This window comes from Pipistrellus hanaki (assembly GCF_964339955.1).
Source record: "Pipistrellus hanaki genome assembly, chromosome: 1".
Lineage (NCBI taxonomy): Eukaryota > Metazoa > Chordata > Mammalia > Chiroptera > Vespertilionidae > Pipistrellus > Pipistrellus hanaki.
In genome coordinates, this window is record NC_140503.1 from 43001633 (window position 1) to 43027886 (window position 26254).

General features: G+C 49.6%; 1 protein-coding gene across 4 annotated transcripts; it reads left to right on the forward strand.

The window, feature by feature from the left end:
• The first annotated feature begins 1897 nt into the window (after positions 1-1897).
• On the forward strand, positions 1898-25302 carry PARP16 (poly(ADP-ribose) polymerase family member 16). 4 transcript variants are annotated; one of them, XM_084887969.1, is made up of 7 exons: positions 1898-1960; positions 2513-2704; positions 14088-14225; positions 16689-16895; positions 19697-19868; positions 22000-22141; positions 24096-25302. In XM_084887969.1, the coding sequence occupies exons 2-7, from the start codon at positions 2531-2533 to the stop codon at positions 24232-24234; spliced, it is 972 nt and encodes a 323-aa protein (XP_084744095.1). In that variant the 5' UTR covers positions 1898-1960; positions 2513-2530; the 3' UTR covers positions 24235-25302. The 4 variants fall into 4 exon arrangements, with proteins under 4 accessions (XP_084744095.1, XP_084744096.1, XP_084744093.1 ...); XM_084887970.1 differs by having other exon boundaries at positions 24099-25302; XM_084887967.1 differs by having other exon boundaries at positions 1917-2704.
• The last annotated feature ends 952 nt before the right edge of the window (positions 25303-26254 follow it).

The following is a 26254-nucleotide window of genomic DNA, read 5'->3' on the forward strand; positions in this document are numbered from 1 at the left end:
AAACAGCAGTTGAGACAGCTGCCATTTTGGACTTTGTGACTTGGCAACCACCATGTTGGCCACATGGCTTGTAGCTCCCCTGGGGCCACCATCTTGAAACAGCAAAGGCCAGCCCCTCCCTTTGAATTAGCCAATCATGAAAGACTGTGTGCCTGAGCTCCAATCAAGAGCAAGGGACAGGTGCATCAGGGATTATAAACCTGAGCAGACTGCCTGCTCGGTGTGCGTGGGCTTCCAGACTATCTGTGAGCACCTTTCTACGTAGAAGTAAAGATGCTTGCCTTGCTGCCTGGCTCCCAAGTGTGTTTTGTATTCTACCAGAACCCCTGACTTGGGGAGCTCGCCTTATTTCTAACAGCCAGGAGCCAGGAATCAGGCTGGAGCAATGATAGAGATTTCCTTTGTTCAAGAGTCTACTAGTAAATATGAAATCTTCTGGCACTTGCAGTGGCCATGCCTACACATTCCTTTGGCCAATGCCCCATTCCCAGGTGTGACTGAAAAGTAGTCACCTTCCCACATCACCCAGACCTTACTGGGCATGCCTCTATTGTCCTGTCCCTTCCGCCAGCGATCTATTGGAACAGACTTGGAAAATGTTAATGTTAGGGTCGCCAAAGGAGGTACACAGAAGGCTGAAAGGGGAAAAGAATTATGAACTTTTTAGGTCACCTGGAAATCAGGTGGGCTGAGCCCCCAAATGGCATCAGCACCCAGCTATGGGAGTCAGAGATTTTAAAGGACTCTAGGCTGGCTTTTTCGGCAGGGAATTCTCTGGGCGGGTCCGGATCCTGGGCAGGTCTGGAGGGGAAAGTTACTGGTCTTAGCAAATGGAATGAGGTCTAAGCAAAAGGGAATGTTGGTTGTGAAATGATCTAAAGATCAGTTTCCCAGGGGAGGGGACGTGGATTGGATTATTTGATCAGACCTAACAGTTAACTGTAGCTTTCTGTCAAAGCTGTATAAATGGCATGCCTACATTATCTAGACTCCCTTTAATTTCTTTCCTGTTATTTAGTAACCATGTTATTGTAACAGTATCAGTGCCAGGCCTCCTGCCCCACTGCTATAGGCTCTGCTTTTCTGGGTGTGACCTTCAGCTCTTTGGGTACATTAGGACACTTTTTTAGAGCTCTGGACTGGTCCAGGCTTCAGAGCAACCAGAGGTCTGACTAGCACGCCTGGAGCAGCCAGCACTCACTGCCTGGCCTGGGAAGCTTTGTGGTGTCTGGGGATCCAGTCTTGCTCTTCCTCCCAAACTCATCAATGCAATGGCACAGACCACCTTTCCTCAGAGACCGGGGCCCAGCTCAGCCTGGATGCAGGAGGAGGGGGAGTTCCTCCCTCAGAAGGTGCTGGGGTGTGGGGATGTGGGCAGGTTATTGGCAATGGCCTGTGATTAGATTTCCATGTGACCATGAGGCCAAATTGTTGTGTGTGTTTTTTCTCTACTAGGGTTGTAAACTGGGAGAGGGATGGGACTTGAGTCAATTAGGTGAATCTCCCCAGGCTCCCTTTCAGAGAGGGCTCAGCAGAGAGAGAGGGTCATTCGGTTTTCGGATCTGGGTATGAATCCCAGATGCACCTGGTCGGGCTGTGGGACCTTGGGCCAGCTCTGCAGCACTCTGACACTCATTTCCCCCGGATGGTAAATGGCTCCTTTTGCATGGCCAGTTTTTTGGAGGGAAATCATTCACGAGGGAGGCAGTAGGTAGTAGCAATTTCCCAGGAGAGACTAGTCACAAAGGCAAGTCCAAGGGCGGGTCAAAAGGGCGCGATCCAGGCTTCGGTGAGAGTGGCAGGCAGCAGCGCGGGTGTCTCGGGGAACAGGAGCGCACACCTGGCAGCTGGGGAGCCGGGCTCGCGGGGGGCGGGCACCCCGCACCGGGGCGGGGCGGGGCGGGCCGCGGGTCTGGGAGGAGCGCGGAGCAGCCAGGGGAGCGCGGCGCCGGGAGGGGAGGTAGGCCGAGCGCGCGGGGCGCCGGGCCCCCCCGGCGGGCAGGGCTCGGGGACCGGGCTCGGGGAGCGGAGCGGGCCGCTGGCGGAACGCAGGCGGCGCCGAGGGCAGCCGGGCGCGCGGGGCTTCGGCGGCGCCGGGCCGGAGGCGGGGCAGGAAGGCGCCGCCGCCGCCGGTGCGGCGCGGGGAGGGTCTCCGCCCGCGGCCCGCCTGGGTGTGCCCCCGGCCCACGCCCCCGCGGAGGGCACGGGTCTGCGCGTCTCCGCCGCCGTTGTGGGCTCATCGCATGTCATAGACCCTCCTCCCCCAGGGCTGGGACCTCCCCGCCCCCGGGGCCCCATTGCCCTCCCCAGCCCCGCCGCGCGGATCCGTCCCCCTGCTCCGCCGGCCCGGACCCCGCAGGAGACGCGCGTTAGCACGGGCTCACCCCGGTCATCCCGCCGGCTCCACCCCAGGCCTGGCAGCCCCAGTCCCCCCCGGGCCCTTTGTCCCCGGCCCGGCCCCGCGCCGACCGCAGGCGCAGCCTCCGCTCCTGAACCGCCGCGTCCCCCGCAGGCCCCGCGCGCCCCCGGGATGCGGCCCGCGGGCTGGGCGGCCGTCCGGGAAGCGGCGGCCCGCGACACGCCGGCGGCGGACCTGCGCTGCAGCCTGTTCACCGCGGCCCTGCAGAGCTACAAGCGGGACTCGGCTCTGCGGCCTTTCCCCGCGTCCTACGCCCGCCACGACTGCAAGGACTTTGAGGCCCTGGTGAGTGTGCTCCCCCCCCACACACACACACACTCTCCCCTGGGCTGTCCACTGTTTCCAGGCCACGTGTCCTGTGGACCCAGGTCAGTAAACAGGGCAGAGCCCCTAGGCTTCATTTCCAGCCCGGCCTTGGGGAGGGTTTCAAGGAGCTAAGAACACTCCCCAAGCCCTGCTGTGGACACTCCCGAGGCATTTGTGGCTGCTTCCTCTTGTTCATGACAAGTGGCTTCCCGGAGTGAAGGGAGGAATTCAGCAGTTCGGCCTCCATGGACTTCCTGGTGTGGCCGGCAGATGGGTGCTGGTCAGAATCACCGGACTGAGCCACATAGAAGTTTACTCCTCCCTTTGCAAATACACAGCCACCAGAAATAACCAAAGCCACCCCCGTATCTTGATCTTCAGATGAGGTAATACAGGGGCAGTGCTCTTATAAAGTGTAACACACAGGACACGTGTAAGCTGTTGCTTCTTTGATGATTCACAAGGCACTGAGTTTCTCGCAGAGTTCACTTTAGGGTCGGCATGCATTCCAGATACCAGTTATTTTTGTAATTCACATGTTTGGAATTGCCTAGAAAAATATAATTTTTTCAAAATAGATTTTATAAGAAATAGGAAATTGAAATAGTCTGTAATCGATAAAGACACTGAATTAAAAATTCAAAGAAAATTCCAGGCCTAACAGGTTTCCTTGGTGAGTTCTACCAATCACTGAGGTAATACGTAATTCCAATTGCGTACAAATTTTTCCAAATAATGTAAAAGAGGCCAGTATAACCTTGATCCTACATCTGATAAAAATGACACAAGACAAGAACATGATAAGCCAGTGTCACTCATGAGTATAAATGTAGAAATCCTCTATGAAATATTAGGTTCCTGAATCCAGCAATGTCTAAAAAGAACAACTCCTCATTAACAGGTTGAGTTTATTCCAGGAATGCAAAATGAGTTCAACAGCTGAACATCACTTAATATCACTAACCACATGAACAGATTTAAGGGAGTGTCTAGAATTGGGTCTGATGAGGGGGTCAGGGTTGGCTTCCCGCTTTGCTTTCACTTTTGGGACGTAGAAGGACAGAGGCCCAGTCTCCTGCCTCCCACGTGGTCCATTGAGATCCAGGCGAGGGATGTGTTGAGGGCATCTCAGGCCTCGGCCGTCGTCCACAGGTGTCGCAGGCTCAGGGCGGTCAGAGAAGGATAAGCCAAATAACTTTCCCCACAGTTTGCTCTGCAAATTGAGATGCTCAGCTTTGTGAGTTTGTAATAGCAGAGCCGTGGGGATGACATACCTTCATTTTGTCGATAGATTTTAACGGAGCACTGGTGGTGGGCCAGGTGCCTAGGGTGCAGGCCAAGCAGTGAGGTCAGCGGTACCGTGGGGTAAGCCCTATGCGGGCACCTTCGGAGATTTTGCAGGTTCAATGCCAGAGCACTGTAAGAAAGGGAATTGTAACCCTTTTGCTGGGTTACAATTGTAACCTTTTTGCTGGGAGGGTCGGCAAACTCATTAGTTAACAGAGCCAAATATCAACAGTACAACTATTGAAATTTCTTTTGAGAGCCAAAAGCTGACTTCTGCCGAAACCGGTTTGGCTCAGTGGTAGAGCGTTGGTCTTCGGACTGAAAGGTCCCGGGTTCGATTCCGGTCAGGGGCATGTACGTTGGTTGCGGGCACATCCCCGGTAGGGGGTGTGCAAGAGGCAGCTGGTTGATGTTTCTCTCTCATTGACGTTTCTAGCTCTCTATCCCTCGCCCTTCCTCTCTGTAAAAAAATCAATAAAATATATTAAAAAAAAAAAAAAAACTGACTTCTGCGCATGGGCCACGAAGTTTCAATTTCATTGGACACACGCGCTCGCACGTGGTATTTTGTTGAAGAGTCACTCTCAAGGGGCCAAAGAGCCGCAGTTTGCCGATCACTGCCTGAGGAGACTTCAGATAGCCTCTGGAGGGACAGACTGTCCTTCTCACGGGGCTCATTGTGCCCCTGGAGATACACAGGCAGATTCTTACCAGCCCATTCTGTCGCCATATTCCTATCGCGCCCCGTAAGGAAACTGGTCCAGACCAGTCTTGGCTGTCCGGAGGCATGGCTCTAAGGAGCAGTTACCCAAGAGAAGGCAGCTCCCAGGCAGGACCTGGTATGACCTCTGAGAGCATGCACATGTTCTTAGATAAACACACTTCAGGTTTCCCTTTGCCACAGTTTACATGAGTTACAGAAGAAAATGCGGAGAATTTGGCATCGGGCCTGTATCTGAGTCAGTGATTGACTTTGAAAAAAAAACGGGAATGAGGTCTGGGTTCCTTCTTCTGGGTCACTTTGTGGTTACCTGAAGAGGAAAGGTGTGGGCTGTTAAAAACTCTTGTATTTTGCTATAGCGGTTTGGCTCAGTAGATAGATCATCAGCCTGTGGACTGAACGTCCAGAGTTTGATTCTGCTCAAGGGCACGTACCTCCGGTCAAGGCTCCATCCCATCTGTTTCGGGGGCGCGTGTGGGAGGCAACCAATTGATGTAACATGGATGTTTCTGTCTCTCCCCTTCCTTCCCACTCTCTCTTTAAAAAAAAAAATCAATGGAAAAATATTCTTGGGTGAGGATTAAAAACAACAAAGTAAAGCATCTCCGTATAAAAAAAGAAAGTCTGTCACTTTTATTTGTTTAGCTAAAAGCACTTGGAAGTAATGTGAAACAGTTTGTCATATTTAACCATTTTAAATTAATTTTCTCCATCTACAGCCCCCAAATCATCTCTCAGGTGCCTAGTTTTGAGGCTATTTTTATTCTGAGGCAACACCTCGATTTTACACCCGGAGGTCTCTGTATTCCCAGCGCCTGGCCCGGGAGGTGCTTATCAGATGTTTGAGGAGTCTCATTGGGTGTGTGCGATCGCCCAGTGGAGGGTTTTTGCCTGTTCCTTGAACAAGGGCTGGCTGACCCTTATTGGTCAGAGAACCTGTAGCATTCTTGGGGTGTCCTGTAGCCCTGACCATTGACCCTCAAACTTCATGTTTGCTTTTTCCCCCTGGGACCCCCATGCCCTGGTTCTTCATTGGTCTGCAGACCCTTTCTGTGGGTGGTAGGTGGGTGGTAATGGCTCCTTTATATATATATTTTGTTAATCCTCACCCGAGGATATTTTTCCATTGATTTTTAGGGAGAGTGGAAGAAAGAGGAAAAGACAGAGAAACACATCAATGAGAGAGAAACACATCGATTGGTTGCTTTCTGTACATGCCCTGACCAGGGCCTGGGCCGGGGAGGAGCCCGCAACCAAAGTACGTGCCCTTGGCCAGAATCGAACCAGGGACCTTTTGGTCCACAGGCTGATGCTTTATCCACTGAGCCAAACTGGCTAGGGAGCTCCTGGATTTTAATTCCAGGCCCTTCCACTTAAAAGTGGGATTGAGGATCAGTAGCAGCATCACCTGGGAGCTTGTTGGAAATTCAGAATGCCAGGTTCCCCTCTCAGACCTACCCAGTTAGTATACGATTTTTTTTTAATTTGCATTTTTAAAAATCAATTTTTCTTATTGATTTTAGAAAGAGAGAGGAGCATCGCTTTGTTGTTCCACTTATTTATTCATTCACTGGTTGCTTCTTATAGATGCCCTGACTGGAGATCATAACCTTGGCATAAGGGGTGACATTCTAACCAACTGGGCTGCCTGGCCAGGGCAGGATCTGCAGTTTCAACAAGTCTGCCCCCTGGTGGTTAGTTCATATCATAGTGACCAGTTCCACCAGTTGGTCAATTTGCATATTAAGGTTTTGTTATATAGGATACCATGATAAACATCTTTCCACATAATCATTGTTTATATTTCTAGTTATTTCCTTTTTCTTCTTTTTTACATATCTAGTTATTTTATTTTTTCTTTTATTTAAAAAATATATATTTTATTGATTTTTTTTACAGAGAGGAAAAGAGAGGGATAGAGAACTAGAAAAATCGATGAGAGACAAAGATCGACCAGCTGCCTCCTGTACACCCCCTACTGGGGATGTGCCCGCAACCAAGGTACATGCTCTTGACCGGAATCGAACCTGGGACTCTTCAGTCCACAGACCGACGCTCTATCCACTGAGCCAAACCAGTTTCGGCTCTAGTTATTTTCTTGAGGTAAATTCTGAAAGGTGAAATTGCAGCCTCAAAGGCTAACAGAACTTTCTAATGAAGGCTTTTGATGCTTATTTCCAGATTAGAAATGGAATTGACATTGACTGACAGAGATTGTTCTTTGCAAGGCTCTCAACCTTGGCTCACACCAGAAAGCTTTAAAAAGTACTTCTGTCTGGGCCCCGCCGTTAGAGATTCTGTTTTTAATTGATCTGAGGTGGAGCTGGGCCGTGGGACTTGTTTGTTTATATTTGCAGGAAATGCATAGTTTAAAAATGTTCCTATGAATTGATCGTTTTCATGAGCACCCAGCTACTGATAGTGAGGAAATGATAACAATTAGATTTAGTCCAATCAATAAGTGTCAATGTAGGTATGTACTTGGTATTTCAAGTTAATGTTCTCAGTCTCTCAGATTACCTTTTTATTTCCCTGTTCTCAAAGATGATATCTGAAGAGGTAAGTGGAATATACAGATATGACAAGATAAGGATACAGGCACAGATATGATGTGATGTGGCTGGCGGAGAGTGTGTGGCTAGAAGGATTCCTCAGCCGTTCCAACCATGTATGCCCTTCTCTCTGCAGATTGGTGAGCAGTAGAAAGGGACATTAGATTAATAATAATAGTATAGTCCCTAACACTTATTTAATGCGAATAGCCCCTACCACTCGCTGGGCACTGTTCTGAGCTATTTCTCGGTGGAGCTCATTTAATCTTCCTGTTTAATCTTCCTACCAGGTAATCAGTGTATGTGCTGGGAGCAGACCTCCCTCCAGCTCCCAGGTGTTGCTGGTGTGTGGCCAGGGTGGGGACTCCTGGAAAGGGTCCCCATGATGACTTCCTTTGTGAAGAGTTCTCCTATAGCCCTGACCGGTTTGGCTCAGTGGATAGAGCATCGGCCTGTGGACCGAATGGTCCCAGGTTCGATTCCGGTCAGGGGCATGTACCTTGGTTTGTGGGCACATCCCCAATAGGGAGTGTGCAGGAGGCAGCTGAATCGATATTTCTCTCTCATCAATGTTTCTAACTCTGTATCCCTCCCTCTCTTCCTTCCTCTCTGTACAAAATCAACAAATATATATATGTAGACTCTCACCCCAGTCTGTTTTAGTGACTGGATTTTCATACCTTAGGTGCACCCGTATGTAACTGCAGAGTCTGCCTTTCCAGCCGCATTCTGGCAGCCTGTCGGCTCCATCCGTTCCTCCCACCCCACTGTTACAGGTGTCACTGGTCCTGAGGCTGGTGACCTTGTCTGTACCTTTGGTTCATTTCCTTCCAGCACCTCCACCCACATCTGGTAATTATGACCTCCGGCATCTTCCTAGACAAGGGTTTTATTTTTTATTTTTTTAATCCTCACCTGAGAACACGAGAGCAAGAGCGAGGTATCAGTTGCCTTCTGTATGTGCTCTGACCGGGGATTGAACCCACAACCCAGGTATGTGTTCTGACCAGGAATCAAACCAGCAACGCTTCGGGGCACAGGACAATGCTCAGCCAACTGAACCACAGGACTTTTTTGCAGATGTTCTCTCTTTCCTGCTGCCAGCCCTTCCAGGACAGCATCACTCACCATCTAAGCCCGGTGATACGAAGCACCTGTGGCAACTTCTGACCTACGTGCCTGTGCCTCCTTCCGGGAGCACGTGACCTGGGTGGTTGCAAAGTGTCCACTGGGTTATCCTATCACGTGACTCGAAGCCAGGAGGTTGGATTGTCTCCTTCCAGGGTCATCAGTCCTCTCTTCTCTGCTTTCCCCCTGCTGGTTCCTGCCCTTGGCTTCTGGCACGCAAACCACCTCTTTCCTGAGAGACTTCCTCTTAAACCTGGGGCTGCCCCGCACGGCCTCGCACCCAGGCCTCGCTCAGGTCCCTGAGCCACGGCTTCACCTGAATCCTGCCTTGTTCCCCAGAGCAGAGGCTGCGAACATATTCTGGGGGATGACAGGCTGTTCTTTAGCCTGTTAGAAATTGGGAAGTTAAAGAAATGCAGCTTGCTCATTTCTGTTAAAAATGAAAAGATATTTGCGATGCCACTGCTTGGGCAGAAACCAGCTGGACCAGCAGTTTGGTGGCTGGGCCCTGTGCTAGGCCGGGGGTCCCTGTTCAACACCGCTTTCTTAGACTCTCCCCTTACTCATTTCCTTTTTAATTTATTGATTTTTACAGAGAGGAAGGAAGAGGGATAGAGAGCGAGAAACGTCGATGAGAGAGAAACATTGACCAGCTGCCTCTTGCACACCCCCCACTGGGGATGTGCCTGCAGCCAACGTACATGCTCCTGACCGGAATCGAACCCGGGACCCTTCAGTCCACAGTCCGACGCTCTATCCACTGAGCCAAACCGGTTTCGGCTCCTTACTCATTTTCATCACCCCTCTGGCTCTGGAGGCATTTGAGCTTGGGGCCATATTTTGGGACGAGGGCACTGTTCACGCTGCTAAGCTTCTTTCCACTGGGAGTGCTTCTCTCTCTCTCTCTCTCTCTCTCTCTCTCTCTCTCTCTCTCTCAGACTCTCAAAATCCTCCCCTTTACACCTGCCTGGCCTGTATACCCTTCCCTCTGCCTTCTTCCCCACCCCCCAGAAATGCCTCCTTCCTCCTGAACACTTATTCTCCTCAATCCGGTTCTTTTAAGTGCCTTCCACTGCCATGAGCAGTGGTTTGTAATGTTTGTCTCTGTGGAGGGTTTTGTGTCTCCTGACCCTGCTTCATACTTCACCTGACATCCTTCTCCTTACCTACAGGGCCTCGGCGCAGCCGGTAGCTGTCTTGATTGATTATGTGGGGGTGGGAGACTCCAGGAACATACGGGATTGGCTTGCCAAGCGGTTTCTTGTAGCTCCGTGGGAATTGCTCTCTGGGGTTAAGATATGTAGTCTGTTATAAATTTCCCCGTTGGTAGGAGAGAATCCCAGAGAACAGACCCTAGCATCAGGCTGCCTGGCTTCATGGCCCGGCTCCCGAAGAGCTGCAAGGCCCTAGGTAAGGGGCCCCGTTCCCTCCCCTCTCAGACAGGCTGTTGTGAGGATAAAATGAGGTGCCGTGTGCCCAGCATTTAGCCCAGTGGCTGGCATCTGATGCGGCCTCAGTAAATAACCAGCTTTCGCCATCTTGCCCTGCTCTCCGGGCCAGGCTCCAGCTGGCTCCAGAACACATACGATGGAGTTGGCCCTCAGGAAGCGTTTGCCCAGCCAGCCTGATGTGGCCCCAGAGGAGGCTCAGCTGTGGCTTTGGGGTAACACGTGTGGAGAGAGTCAAGTACCAGTTGAGGGCTGTGTTGAGCAGTGACCCCTGACCTAGCATGGAGCACAGGGGAGCCTAGAGGTTGGGAGTGGTCAGGGTCAGGGTCATTGGCTGTAGGCTGACCTTGAAGACTGAGTAGGCTCTCATGCCGGGCAGCTGCAGAAGCAAGAGAAGGAAAGACATAAGGCACTTGAGTAAGGTGACCAGACGTCCCCCTTTTGGCAGGACAGTCCCAATTTTGAACAGTTTGTCCCGCAGCGTTTTAAAAAAGTCCCGATTTTTGGAAAAACTCCAAAAATGGGGACTTTTAAAAAACGCCTCGGGTCGCGGGACAAATTGTCCAAAAGTGGGACCTCTGGTCACCTTACACTTGAGGAATGGTGTAGCGGGAGCAGGGGAGAAGCATGTTTCAGGAGGTCCTCTTAGGCAGAGAAGCCAGAACAGATTCCCAAGGGCCTTGTGAAGGACAGAGTTGCTAGATTAGCAAAAAGATATATAGGCCATCTATTTAAATTTGAATTTCAGAGACGCAACACATAATTTTTAAAATGTGAAGTATGCTCTAATTATTATACGGTTATCCTTCTAGTAAAAGTTTTGCTTTGTTATTTATCTGAAATTCAGATTCAGCGGGGCAGGCTGTATTTGATGGGACAGGCCTAGTTGTGTGCCTGGTCCCCAAAAGCCACTGCTAAAATGCAGACAGGTTTTGGTCACAAGAAGAAAAAGAATCTTGTTAACTTGTTGGAGCAGATTTATTTTTCAGGGTACCCTGAAAAGAGAAATAGGACCTGAGGAAGGCCCGCTGAGGGTTAAATAGCAGGGGATGGGGCGGGGGGCAAAGAGTGGACCCAGCAGGACACGCAGGGCGGGCAGCAGTGGGAGGGCCTGGCCCCGGGAAGAGGGTAAGGGTGAGGGTGCTCAGGTGAGGCTGGGGCTGGCCTCAGAGCTGGGAGCAGTCTCTGCCCCTTCCCCAGGCTGACTGGCTGAGCTGACCGTCGTTTTGTAGGGCTCCCTGTACCCAGCTCTGGGCTGTCGGCAAGGGCTGCGGCTTACAGGTGGGATTTGAGAACAGGCGTGATGGGGACAGAGATTGTGGGAGAGAAGACTCAGCCCTGGCTTTGGGGTAATAAGTGTGGACCAAGGAGTGGAAAAGCAGGACTGGTGAGGTCACAGGTTGCTGGGAGGTGGCCTTTGGACTGGGCAGGCAGCACAGCATCAAGCACCTCTGTATCGCCTATAGAACAAAGCCCAGAGACCCCAAGGCCTTCGAAGGCTGACCTCACCTCCTGACTCCTGTTCCTCTCTCCTCTTCCTTCCCCACACTCTGGGCGCCAGCCACACTAGCCACACCAGCCACCTGCAGTTAATTATGACAACAGCCATGGCAGTCCCACCACCATTAGAGTACCTAATGCCTCCCTATGCTCTAAGCATGTACTTGTTTAACTTGATTAACCTGCACAGAGATCGCGGGAAGTGGCCACTGATATTATCCCAATTATGTATTGGAGGAAACGAAGACACAGGAAATCAAACCACTCAGCAGGTCACACAGCTCGTAGTGCGTAGGAGAACCCAGATTTGGACCCCGGCTGCCCTGCCTCGGAGGAGAGCCTTCACAAGCAACCACGTCCCCATCCTCTGCCCCGACCTCACACTGCACTCCCAGGTCACACAGCACCTCCTCTGCCAAAGCCTTCCCTGACCACCCCTGTCCCTCAGCCTCTACCCAGCACGAGTCCCACTAGGTCTCCTTAGTAGCGTGTATGCATCTTTGTTATGACAATGGAGGTTCAAGTCACAGTTACTTACCTTTCTTCCTCCCCACTGAATAGCACCAACACTTGCAAAGCATTTACACACCCATGTGCTTTTTAAAATTTATTTTTATCTTTATTTTTAAATTTTTTAAATTAAATTATTATCTGTGCACCCATGTGCTTTTTAAAATATATATTTTTATGGTTTTCAGAGAGGAAGAGAAAGAGAGAGAGAGAGAGAGAGAGAGAGAGAGAGAGAGAGAGAGAGAGAGAGAGAAACATCAGTGATGAGAATCATTGATCGGCTGCCTCCTGCATGCCCCATACCGTGGATCGGGCCACAACCTAGTATTGTGGCCGTGACTGGAATTGAACCCAGGACTTTTCCGTCTGCATGCTGACACTGAGCCAAACCAGCTAGGGCCCACATGCTTTTTAAAAACTAAGCTCACAAGGCATGAACAGATAGTTTTATTAGAAGTCTGAAGCTATTGATTGGATCTTTGGAAGAGACAGGAAAAAGCAGCTCTGAAATGTTTCTCATTTTCAAGTACAGAGTGAGAAGAAAAAAAATCATCAGTGGTTGTAAATGGAAAAAACACACACTGATATTCATGAAGCACCAGCTACATCCCGAATAAAAAACGTGTTTGGAAGTGTTGTCAGGGAGAAATATAAATAAGAAAAAAAGAAAAGAAATGAAATGAATTTATATACACCAGGCCCTGATATTCTGTTACTTTCTTTAATCTTCCCTTCAACCTCATATGGAGATAGTGGGCTTCCCAGGTTAGAGAGGAGACTGAGGCTCCGCCGGGTCCAGGCTTTGTTTAAGGACACGCTGGGGAGGGGGGCCGGAGAGTGAGAAGTGACCTGCAGGAGGCAGTCGACGGATGTTACACTCTCACACTGATGTATCTCTCTTCTCCCTTCCTCTCTAAGAATCAGTAAACTATTCTTAAAAAAAGGAGCAGAGATTCAAACCCAGATCTCTCTGCTTTTCCCCATGTCCAGGAAAGAGGAGGATGAGAAAAATACATGACTGTCCCTGGCCTTACTGGGGAGAGAAAAGAGGGGGTGAGTGGCGTAGGGGTGTAGGGAAAGGGGTGCCTGGGTTGGTAGAAGTAGGGGAAGGGGCATTCCAGAGGACTGAGTGAGCAAAGTTTGGAGGTGGTGCAACCCAAGGCATGCTCACAGATGGCCCCCGTGTACGGTGATGTTTTAAAAACCATCTAGGGAGATTTGGCTTCTAGTCAAAACTTCTGAGCAAAAGTTACGGTTACCTTGTCGCTATATCTGTTGGTCCAGATCCCCAGGCCCTTAACAGAACAGCTAGCACCAAATGTGTTTCAGAATTCGGATTGTACCCAATTTTACAAAGGCAGTAATGTGGTGTAATGACCTAATGAAACTGGCATCTATAGCGGGCCACATGGGCACCAGCCTAAAGGGGGTGCCACTCACAGCAGGGGTTCTGTTTCTACGGAAGTCCTTGGAGCAGTCCACACAGAGTTCCAGGACCTAGTCTTTGTCCTGAGGGTGACCGCTCACGGCAAAAAAAGAGGTTTTGTCGGGTGGGTGTAGGAACTGCTCTGGCCTAATGAAGCCCCATGCTTACAGAGACCAGTCTCTTGTAAGAACGCCGTAGACAGCTGCCAGGGCCTCACAGAATATCACCACTTTCAGGGAAACCTCAAACCATGGGTCCCGTCTTGCAGTTTCTCCCGGTGTAGGTGCAGCTTACTATTCTGGGTGATTTTTACATAAGCAGCCTTACCCGGTTATATATGCACTTGCCATATTTCCTTTATCCAGTGTCCAGGAGAACAGGCTGACAGAAAATTAACTACAGATCATTTTTCTCATGCTTTGCTAACCCTTTACCCACTGGCGTATATATCATGTATTTGATAACACCTCCAGTGAGGTGGCATCTCATAATCAGAATTGATATTCCTATAGCAACATGTAACATGAAGTGGGATACGTAGAGATTAAACGATCCTCACATCAGCTCAGGTCAGGTTTTGTACCAAATGAGTTAGAGTTACGAAACCTTGCGGTGTTTGGAGCACTTGGAGTTGGGCATTCTTTGGAAAGGGGACCACAGACCTGTGCATGTCCCTCCTCTTAGGAAACTCATGCCCTGAAAGAAGTGCAGGCTGCTGTCTCACCGCTAGAGGGCCCCTGGTTCTCATTTTGCCTAGGATCTTTACTAATGGAGGTTTTCCTCCCTTCAGCTTGCAGATGCCGGCAAGCTCCCCAACCTGAAAGAGCTTCTCCAGTCCCCGGAAGATAAAGACAAACGGGCCTGCGACCTGCTGAGCTGGATTTTATCCTCAAAGGCCCTGACAGTCCACAGTGCAGGGAAGTCAGAGGTGAGACTTGGATCCATAGGATCGCAGGTTCCTAGGGACCTCCTTGCGCACCACATAACCCAGGCAGCTGATTGCAAATGCAGATGCCGCCAGAGATCCTGATTCTGTGTCTGTAGTGGAGCCCAGGAACTTGCACGCTGGCAATGCAAAGCTGTGTTCTTCCTCCTACTAGCCGTGTGGCCTTGAGCAGGTTTCTTGGTACATTTCAGTACCTCAGTTTCCTCATCTTTAAAATGGGGATACGAATAGTATGCTTCCATCAGGGAAATGGCTTTGAGAATTGAATGAATTGTCACACTTAGAACAATGTGTAAGGGCACATGCAAAGGGCTCTGTAATGTTGGGTATCACAAGCTGCCCATGTAATTCTGATAAGGGCGAACACTTGACCACATCTTAAGAAACATGGGCCTAATCCAGGTGTTAGGAAACAGAAAGGCAGAGCCTGAAATGTTGGAAAACCTCATGCTCTGGGTTTAAATTCCACTCCTACCATGCCTGGTCAGTGTGGCTCAGTGGGTGAGTGTTGACCCATGCACCCAGAGGTCGCTGATTCAATTCCTGGTCAGGGCACACGCCTGGATTGTGGGCTCAATCCCCAGAAGGGGGTGTGCAGGAGGCAGCCCATTGATGATTCTCTCTCATCATTAATGTTTCTCTCTCTCCCTCTCCCTTCTTCTCTCTGTAAAAATTAATTTAAGAAAACTGAATTTCACTTCCACCCATAATTGGGTCTTCCTTTTTCCATTTGTAAATTGAGAATATTAATAGGTGCCTCAGAGGAGCGCTATAACAGAATGTGTTATAAAACTGCAGGTAAAGTAGATGAGATAATAGCTCCTTGACTTTGTTTTATGGATCAGTTAACGTCCATTAAAATATGGAGTGTTGGCATCCAGGATTATGTCAGCTTCTTATTGACCCAAGCAAGGACATTAGCCTACCATGTATCATCGTTTTATAAAAGGGTGTTTAACACAAAAAAGGAGGGTGGTCCTGACCTTAGAATAGAGAACAGTTCTTCCAAAGACAGGGTCATGGCAACCTTACAGCAGTGTGTGTATAATATAATATAATATATATATATATATATATATATATATATATATATATATATATATATATGTTACATTGACCTGAATTTTCTCTTAAAAAATTTTATTGATTGATTTTGGAAAGAGGATGGAGAGAGAGGGGGAGAAAAAGAGGGAAACATTGATTTGTTGTTCAACTTATTTATGCATTCATTGGTTTATTCTTTTTTTAAAAAGTAATTTTATTGATTTCGGAGAGGATGGGAGAGAGAAATAGAAACATCAATGATGAGAGAGAATCATTGATCGGCTGCCTCCTGCACGCCCCCCCCCCCCCCACTGGGGATCAAGCCCACAACAAGGGCACGTGTCCTGAATGGGAATTGAACTCTGACCTTCTAGTTCATAGGTCAACACTCAACCACTAAGCCATGCCTAGTGGATGGTTTATTCTTATATGTGCCCTGTCTGGGGATTGAATTTGCAACCTTGGTGTCTTAGGATGATGCTCTAACCAGCTGAGCTATGAACCAGGGCTGCCCTAATTTTTCTTATTTAATCACAACCCAGATAAAATTTTGCCTTCTCCATAGACTGTTACTTATTGTTTGGAAATCACTGAAATGATGTGGTTTCTGCCCTAAAGAGGATAATTGCCCCTTAAGAAATAGCTCGCCCTTTTGTATCAATTAATTTTTTTGCCTCATAACAAGCCATCCCCCAAAATCCTAGTGGCTTAAAACAATACTGATTATTTCTCATGATTCTGTGGGTGGGTCAGGTGGTCCTTCTGGGAGGAGCTGGCTCCCTGGGGCTGGGAGATCTAGGGTGGCCTCACTCATGTGTCTGGGACTTCAGCTGGGATGGCTGCTAAGGTTGGGCCTTCCTCTATGGGACACTCTTCCTCCTACAGGCTAGCAGAGCTTGTTCAAGCCTCTGTTTGCCACATATTCACCAAGATCCCATTGGCAAGGCGCATGGCCAAGTCCAGATTCAAGGGGTGGTGAAAGAATGTCCACCTCGTGATGGAATCTTGGTGGAATTCCACCTGCAAAGTCACATTGCAGAGGGTTGGGAGGAAAAATATGTGGCCATTTTTTTTGCCATTTATCACACCTTTCTACCTCCTGAGATGATTGTAAAGATGGAATATAGGAAATCAATGTGAAAGGGATTAGAATTAAGTGATCTTTAGTCAGAAGGAACAATGCAGCTTCTCAGCCTATGGTAGGAGAAAAACATTAGAGGCAGGCCTTGTGGAGCTGGAAGCTCTGAGCTTATTTGTAAATTGATGTCTTTATTCTCATGAAACCAGTTGTTCTCATGAACGGAGTCCACTAGACGCTAAGCCCAGGGCTTTAGGAGGCCATCTTGGCAGCACGTTTACCGGCTTCCCGAATAAAATTTCGACTCCCTTCGTGTTTTCAAGTTTGAAAAGATCCAACAGCTGACGGGTGCCCCTCACACTCCTGTCCCTGTGCCGGACTTCCTGTTTGAAATCGAGTACTCCGACCCAGCCAACGCCAAGTTCTATGAGACCAAAGGAGAACGAGACCTCATCTACGCCTTCCATGGGAGCCGCCTGGAGAACTTCCATTCCATCATCCACAATGGCCTGCACTGCCACCTGAACAAGGTGGGGCCCAAGCCTGCTGGCATTTGGGGTGGGCTGGGGGGGCTGGCGGGTCAGCGGGCAAGGGGTGGGAAGGGGTAGGTTCCCTAAGTCCTTGCCACTCGAAGTGTGGCTCACAGACCAGCAGCCGCTGGGAGCCTGTGAAAATGCAGAATTGATTTTCTCAGAGAGAAACGTCAATGTGAGAGCGCAGCATCGATTAGCTGCCTCCTGTTGGGGATTGAGCCCGCAACCCGGGCAGGTGCCCTACCGGGAATGAAACTGGCAACCTTTCGGTGCACAGAACGATGGTCAACGAGCCGAGCCATACCAGCCAGGGCTCCGCCGGCACTTTTTTTGCCTCTCTGGGAGGTGTGGGAGGAGAGGGCAGGCAGGAGCCAAAAAGACCGCCTTAGCCGAAAAGACCACAGCTCTGCAGCCTGTGCCGGTGGACTTCAACTCTCTGAGCCTCAGTGTCCTCCGTGCCACAGGGCACCGCCACCCCCTTCTGGTGTGCTGAGAGGTTTGAAACAGCTAATGCGTGCAAAGGCTCTTTCTGTGCTGAGCACTGAGGACACAGCTTTCCTAGGAGTTTGGGTGTCTGAGGGGCCGGCTCCCCGTGGCCGATGCAGCCCGGAGGCGGAGAGACGGCCCCGCAGATTAGTGACTAGTGCAGTTAGGTTTGTGGAGGACGACGGGCTTGTTTACACTGGCTTTCAGCTGGCTATTTCGGCCAGGCTACTGGAGCCCCAGCCTCCCCCCACAGCAGAGCCGGCCTGAAGTTGCCTGCGGATTCCAGTCTGTACACCAGACCTTCGCTTCAGTCCCCCAGGGACTTGGCTGCTTAGCAGCATCTCATCAGAATCCTTTGCTCAAGTGTCTGCTCTTACCTCCTCCGTCTGGGTTTTCGGTGAGACGCCTGCCAGTGGAAGCTGTGAGATTGTTCTGGTGGGAGAGATACCCCAGGTGTCCCACTCTCCTGCTCACCGCAGCCAGGCTCCGGGTTCTGGCCCAGAAGGGGAATCTATACAGGCACAGGGGAGGATGGGTGTGGGGTCAGGTCAGAGGACATCCCGTGTCCTTGGAGAGGTCTGTGTAGGCTTTTAAGACGTGGGAACTCTGCCTAACCCAGCAAGGAGCTTTCCAAAGGCCGAGCAAAGGCTTGTTGCATATCCCTTAAGCGTCACTTAATTGGCTTAGAATTGTGGAAGTCTGGTGCCACCAAACAAGACGTTCCTCAGTTCCCAAGCATAAGGATGTTCGGTGTGCTGTTAGAGTCCCCTCATTGCCTTGTGATACTGATGCTGTGGCCCCAGAATAGCAGCTGCTCTGGGTAGCAGCTACCTGGATGTTGAGTTGAGAAGGATTCTGAGCCAGTGTGAATGAGTGCCATCAATGATATTTTTATGTTGATTATTGATGTCCACCATGGGCAAGGATTTGTGTGCCCGGCCTTCTGTAGGCTCCACTGGAGGTGTTTAACCTGAGATCCTTGCATCTCACCTGACATGCTTCCTCATGGAGGGCACCACATTAGCACCACCCCCAAGGAGCTGCCTTCTAGATTTTTGGACATTTTCTAGGTCAACATCAATACAAAGAGTAAAACTTACCCCGACCCTCCTATGGGCTTCTTCATTCAGTTATAGTTTCTGGTCTGAGAGACTCTTTTCTAAGGAGGGACTCAGACTACTTCCCCCTTCAGGTGCGAACCCCCTCCTAGGACATGCGAGTATGATTTTGCTTCTGTCAGCCCATCAGGGTAGCCATGCTGATGCATTCATGTAGCAGGAATTACTTATGCTGCCACGTAAGATCCTGTGCTGGAGTGCCCACCCCGCTCATGTGCCAGGAGTCCTGATCGATGCTTTAGATACATTATCTCCCTGAGTCCTCATCCATGACTTTAGGAAGGAGACACTACTATCACCATTTTATAAGCGTAGAAACTGAGACCCAGAGAGTTTGCTTGTTTGTTTATTTATTTTAAATTCTTTATTGTTTAAAGTATTGCATATGTCTCCTTTTCTCCCCATTGGCTACTCCCAGCCCCCAGCCAGAAAGTTTTTATAACTTGCCAGCTTGTTGGAGGTATAGGCAGAGTTAAACTTGGGTCTGTTTGGACTCTTTTTTTTTTTTTTTAATTAACACCTGTTAATTAAAAAAAAATATATTTTTATTGATTTCAGAGAGGAAGGCAGAGGGAGAGAGAGAGATAGAAACATTAGTGATGAGAAGGAATCATCAATTGGCTGCCTCCTGCATGCCCCACACTGACCACAATTGAACTAGTTCATAGGTTGACACTCAACCACTGAGCCACACTCACCAGGCTGAACTTTTTTTGTTTGTTTTTTACAGAGCAAAAGGAAGAGGGATAGAGAGTTAGAAACATTGATGAGAGAGAAACAGATCAGCTGCCTACAGCACACCCCCTCCTGAGGATGTGCCCACAACCAAAGTATATGCCCTTGACCAGAATCGAACCTGGGACCCTTTAGTCCGCAGGCCGACGCTCTGAGCCAAACCGGTTAGGGCTGGACTTCTAATATGATTTTCTCACTCGACCTTGACCACAGTAACTACTAGTTTGCCAGGCTACTCAGGTGTATGTACAGATGACCTGTCGTCAGATAGGAATGTGTTTAGTGTTAACCCCATAATGATGTCATAGTATCATTTGTGTTTATGCCTTTCATTTGGGGGGAAAAAAGGCTTGAAAATCCTGGGATTACAATTCCGTTGAAGAAAGACTTGTACCGCTTTGCTGTTCCATTTTATACTTACCCGGCCTTGTTTCCTTTCCGGTGGGCTCTGCCATCCAGACGTCCTTGTTCGGGGAAGGGACCTACCTCACCAGTGACCTGAGCCTGGCCCTCCTCTACAGCCCCCACGGCTACGGGTGGCAGCGCAGCCTCCTGGGCCCCGTGCTCAGCTGCGTGGCCGTGTGTGAGGTCATAGACCACCCCGATGTCAAGTGCCAGACCAAGAAGAAAGGTGAGCACGCGCGGCCCGGACGGGGCTGCAGGCCTCGGGGCCGAGGCTCTTGCTGTTGGCCCGGCTGTTGGGTGGGGCACCCATGGCGTGCTGAGGGACGGCCTGAGGCCAGAGCAATGCAGGACAGGGGCCTGCCTTCACACAGTGAGCAGGCTCTCTGTGGTACTGAGCACACAGTGTAAAAGGTGTCACTTACCATCAGGGGGTAGGTAGAGAGTGGTGAGGGGATCCACTGGACCGATCAGACGACGGAGCCACCGGTGGCTTCCAGTGCTCAGAGAAAGCTCTGGGGAGGAAGGGAGACGCGACAGCTGGAAGTGAGTGTGCGAGGCCGGAGTGTGGGCTCCTGAGGGCAGGAAGTGGGACTCAGTCAGTCTTGGGCACCTGGTGTCGGTAGGGAGCCTGGTTCGTACTTTTTTTTTTTTTTTTTTTAATTTTTTTAAATTGATTTTGTACAGAGAGGAAGGGAGAGGGATAGAGAGTTAGAAACATCGATGAGAGAGAGCCATCGATCAGCTGCCTCTTGCACACCTTCTACTGGGGATATGCCCACAACCAAGGTACATGCCCTTGACCGGAATTGAACCCGGGACCTTTCAGTCCCCAAGCCGACGCTCTATCCATTGAGCCAAACCGTTTTCGGCATGGTTCCTACTTGATGTTCAGTAAATGTTTGCCAAATTGAAGCTAAATACGTGTGTGTAGACCTGTCCCTCCGGGATGCTCTTGTGAGCACTGGAGCCCTTGGAGGATGGGAGAGGCAACTGAGGCCGCGGACAGGAAACCCCGGCTTCCAGGAAGCAGAGGACTCGCGGTCCGCCTCAGTCTACTTCCCTAATGTGTCCCTCAGATTGTCTGCCCGGTACCCCCTGCTGCTTTGCCTGCAAAGTCAGAAAAGTCACACAACTGTCATTCTGGTCTCCAGAACTGGCCAGTAGGTTCCAAAGAGAAAAGGAAAATTGAGAAAACGGTTCCTGGCCTCTTAATGTAAAACAACTGGAACCGAGAATCGGGCCCAGGTCCGACGCCGCCCTCTTAAACCAGACAGCATGAATATTTGCATTTATAATTCTTAGGAAGTTTGCAAACCGTGACATTGAACATCAAAACAAAACCTTTCAGCGTCTGCTGTCACACAAGCTTTGACTTTTTTTTTTAAATTGCTAAAGATTTTCGTGGTACTAAAAGTTTGGTTTCTGTTTGTTTGTTTAAACAAGCCTTGGTACAAAGAGTAGGAGATGTGTTCTAAGAAGCTCGAATCCAGAATGGCTAATTTGAAATGCCTGCTAAGAGACATGTCTCAGATCAATCCCTGTTCCTCGTCCCAGATTATTTTTTTTGTTTTGAACATCAATCTGCTGCTTTTCTCTGCTCTCCTTGTTCAGCCAAGTTTTCCCCACCTCGTATCTCTTTTATTTTCCTATTCCTTTTTCTCCTTATCCTATTTGTCTCTCTGTTGATTTTCCTGTGTGTTTTTAAAAATATATTTTTATTGATTTCAGAGAGGAAGGGAGAGGGAGAGAGAGATAGAAACATCAATGATGAGAGAGAATCATTGACCGGCTGCCTCTTTTTTTTTTTTTTTTTTTTTTTAATATATTGATTTTTTACAGAGAGAAAGGGAGAGGGATAGAAAGCTAGAAGCATCGATGAGAGAGAGTCATCGACCAGCTGCTTCCTGCACATCTACCACTGGGGATGTGCCTGCAGCCAATGTACATGTCCTTGACCGGAATCGAACCCGGGACCCTTCAGTCCACAGACCGACCCTCTACCACTGAGCCAACCTGGTTTTGGCGACCTGCTGCCTCTTGAATGCTCCACACTGGTGATGGAGCCTGCAACCCAGGCATGTGCCCTGACCAGGAATCAAACCGGGGCTTCCTGTTTCATAGGTTGACGCTCAACCATACTGACCCACTGATTCTCCTGTTCTGTTTTGTTTTTTATTTTATATATTTTTGTGACACACACACACACACACACACACACCCCTATTCCTCAGCCTGCTGAGGCTTCTCCATTCCAAAGACCAGGAGGCTTGACCCATTCACATTCATAATTTGCTGCTTTTGTTATTGTATCCCTTACCCCACCCCCAGTAAAGTGGTGCTTTCCTTTCCTTACTCAGATTCCAAGGAGATAGATCGCAGGAGAGCAAGAATCAAGCACAGTGAAGGGGGAGACATCCCTCCAAAGTACTTTGTGGTCACCAACAACCAGCTCCTGCGAGTGAAGTACCTGCTGGTGTACTCGCAGAAGCAGGCCAAGAGGTAAGGCCGGTCCTGCCTGTGCCCCGGAGGACAGCTAAGGGCTGCCTTAAAGTGCTGGCTCCGTGGTTACCAGCACCCCCTTCCCTCCAGCTTTCGGCCTCAGCTCTGTGTAAAGGATAGAAAGCTCTGTGCTAGACATGGGGAGGAGTGAGGATAAGGTTGTATAAGATGCGGTCCTGGCCCATCTGGCATGGCTCAGTGGTTGAGCGTCGACCTATGAACCAGAAGGTCACAGTTTGATTTTTGGTCAGGGCACATGCCTGAGTTGCGGGCTTGATCCCCAATGGGGGGCATGCAGGAGGCAGCTGACCAATGATTCTCTTTCATCACTTCTCTCTTTCTCTCTCCCCGCTCCCCACCCTCCTCTCTCTTTCATTAATAAAAAAGATGTCCTGGCCCTTTGAGGACTGCATATTCTAGGGAAGAAGACAGATTCGTAAACACAGTGACATGAGGGACTGAATGAAGCCAAATTGGCTGCCCCAGACCATGTGGCCCCTCAGCCCTATGCTCCTGGTTTCACTCTGAAACCCATTGATTAGATTAAGCTGAGAGGCAGGGTGGTGGCTGGACACTGGGATTGGGTGCTGCCCAGCTCAGTCACTTTCCATGGTGGCTGTTGAACCACCATCTTCTCTCTGGACCTGAAATACTTCATCTTCATCTTTATTTTTTTTTTAAATACATTTTTATTGATTTCAGAGAGGAAGGGGGCTGGAAAGAGACAGAGATTGAAGCATCAATGATGAGAATCATTGATCAGCTGCCTCCTGCACACCCCCTACTGGGGATCGAGCCTACAACCCAGGCATGTGCCCTGACTGGGAATCTAACCGTGACTTCCTGGTTCATAGTTCGATGCTCAACCACTGAGCCATGTGGGCTGGGCAATCTTCATCTTTTTTTTTAATATATTAAAAACACCGATGAGAGAGAGACATCGATCAGCTACCTCCTGCACAGGGGATGTGCCCGCAACCACGGTACATGCCCTTGACTGGAATCGAACCTGGGACCTTTCAGTCCGCAGGCCGACGCTCAATCCACTGAGCCAAACCAGTCTCGGCCTATCTTCATCTTTAAAGTGGAAGTGTTGAACCCAATGGCAGATGAGGCCTCTGACTTCTAAAAGCCATGGTAGATGCCTTATCCCATCTCAGCCGTGCGGTGGTGGTGGTGGTGGTGGTGTGTCCAGGGTTCTCCAGGGTCGAGGTCTTGCTGTATTGTTGGGATCCAGCTTTTCATGGGGATGAGCAGCAGATGAGCAACTAAGACAGAAAAGGGGATCACTTAATACTCCCCACCCCTGTTGTACATGTCAGAGGTTTCCATGCTTCAGGAAAAAACCCTCTTCCCCTCAAATTTGGGAAATTCGTATAACATTCCTGAGTCTGGTGGACATTATCCTTTGGTCTAAAATCATCTGGCTCTTTGTATTTGAAAATTCCATTCCTCCCCACTTCTCCCTGGAATGTTTCTGTAGTGCACACTTGGCCCGTTGAGATCATCTCCCCACGGGCCAGAGAGGATTTCCCCGGAACAGACCCATACCTTGTAGGTGTCTAAAAGTGAAACAGCTTTTGCTAAGTAACCTGCCGCCTGCTGCCATCTGGGCAGACCCCTTGAGCGAGGCCATTCTTTTAGACACCGAAGCCCTGCCTGAGGAACGGTGGGGCAGGGGAGGGTGAAGAGGAGCAGCTATAAAAGACGCTCAGGATGAGCTCACTGCATAGCTGTCCTTGTACATTTAGAACGTGTTCTGGTGAAAGGCGTGCCGGTGCCAGGGCAAACAGCCTCGGCTTTCTCGAGCAAAGGAGAACGCACGAAGCTTCATTTCATGGCTCACTCAGAGGATGAAATTCATCATTTCATCTTGGAGCCAGAAGTTGTTGCATACACTTAAAAAAAAATGTTCTTCTCATTTTGCCAACATCACTCTTTTTTCCCTTTTAAGCAGGGCTTCGAGCCAGCTGTCCTGGTTTTCCAGCCATTGGTTTACGGTCATGATATTCCTGTACCTGCTGCTGCTGCTCATCGTGAGTGTCATCAACTCCTCCTCTTTCCAACACTTTTGGAACCGCGCGAAGAGATAATCTCCTGGGCTGGTGCGGGGACCACCTCAACCACGTGCCTTGTTTCTGTACCTCCCACGCCCCACGGCCAGCCAGGTCAAGCCTGGGGGCCGGTTGGGGGCCGCAGGACAATTTCCATACGCCATAAATGTTCCCATTGCCTTTGCGGAGGCTCCAGCCACACTCCGGCCAGTGGGGACCACTGGACCCTCACGCCTCGGTTTCGGGGAGCCCTCCTGTCTGCTCCTGCCTCAGCAGCCCTAGGGGAGTTGGCTTTTCCACCAGGGCCAAAGGAAAAAAGTCCTGCTGCATTTGAAAACAAAGTGTCCAAGCTGTCAGCGGTATGTTTACAATCGCTCCTGGCGGGCGCTGGCCCTTTCTCTAATGCCTTCTGGAAGGCGGAAAATGCGTAGTGGGGACGATAAATCACCAGGCAGTTGCCTTGTTTTGACTTGAGACACTCAAGAGGAATAGTCATGTTTCTCATAAAAAATCGGTGGGGATCGGTTTTTGAATTCCATCCACCTTTGTAAGTACAAAACATTTTCAGTTTTCTCAAGTCAACAAACAGCACTCTGCTGCAGCTGTAACCCCGTGCCCGACCACGGATGAGAAAGGAAGGAGTCAGAGATCTGATTAAAAAATACAAACCTAACAGCGGGCCACTCAAGTGTCTTTTTCTAAAAATTACCAACGGCTAATTATAGCTGCGGGCCTGCCTCCTATCTCGTTCTCACGAAGCTGCCTTGGTCGAGGCCTGCCAGCCACCGGTGCCGCCGGCCCTCTGCCACTCTCAGCCTCCAAGACTCGGATGCACGTGGGCTGAGCCTCCCTCGGAGGGGTCGCAGGTCCTAAAAGCCTCTGGCTGCCCAGAGGGCCTTGGTTCTACTCGCCATATTCTCTGCCCCTCCTCCCCGCCCTGCTTCGGCCATAATGGAGCGCTGTCTTACTGGTGGGGATGGGGGAGAGGTTTCTGTAAGGAACGGGGAAAGTAATTTTCTATAACTTGTGAAGTGAAAAAGCCACTGTCATGGTTTTTACATTGACTATTGGAACATTTCAAAAATAATAAAGGTATTTTCCTAATTACCAGGTCGCCTTTGTGATGGCTTTCAGCCTCAGCCCGTCTGCCTTGTATGCCCTTTTGCTCAAAATCTTACCCTCTTTTTCCTTCCTTGTCTGAAGTGGCTGTCTGCTGGAAAGCATATACATCACCTGGTAGGTGTTGATATACTAAATATGAGCACCTACTGTGTGCCAGGCACTGGACATAGGGCAGGACCAAGGCCAAATGTCCCTGTCCGCAGAGAGGTTGACATTATATGGTGTTATTATAAAAAGGAATTTTGGGAAATACTTGACAAAACGTCTTATCCTGGCCTGGAATTGTGGAAGTGACACATGTAGCACTGCAGTGTGCCTTATGTGTGATTTCTTTAATTCTCATGACTGATAAAGAAAAAAAAATTGAAATCCCAGAGAGTTTAGATAGCTAGTCCAAGGTTACTTGGCCAGGAAGTGGCAGAGCTGGGAGTTGAACTAGGCAGACGGGTTTCAGACTGTGGGTCTCATAGCCCCCTCACCCCACCCCTGGCTCCCAGAAAAGGGGATGTTCGGCTGAAACCTGAAGGAGCTGTCAGTATTAGGCTAAGAGGTGGAAGAAGAGTGTTTTAGGCAGCGGGAATAGCACACGCAAAGACCTCGAGTTCTTAATGGAGAAGCTAACAGCAGGAGGGTCCTAAGAAGAGGCTGTGGTGAGAAATGGGGCTGGGGAGGTGGGCAGAAGCCAGATCATGAAAGACTTTACAAGCTGTGGGTAGGGGACACCGTTAGAAGGTTTTTGGCAGAGCTTTTAAGTGGGACATCAGATGTGGTTTTGAGAAAAGTCACTCTGGTGGGTGGTTGGAGAATGGATTTGGGATTATTTTGAGGATTAAAAGAACTGATAATTTCTAGTAGTGCCCAGCACGGAGTAAAACCTGGTATGTTTCACCTACTATCATCATCATCATCATCACCATCACTATTATTTATTTTTAAT

Coding starts and splice junctions, on each gene's coding strand:
- PARP16 (XM_084887969.1), top strand. CDS start 2,531: ATGCGGCCCGCGGGCTGGGCGGCCGTCCGGGAAGCGGCGGCCCGCGAC. Junction 19,869..21,999: donor GTGCCAGACCAAGAAGAAAG/GTGAGCACGCGC, acceptor TTCCTTACTCAG/ATTCCAAGGAGATAGATCGC. Junction 22,142..24,095: donor TCGCAGAAGCAGGCCAAGAG/GTAAGGCCGGTC, acceptor TTCCCTTTTAAG/CAGGGCTTCGAGCCAGCTGT.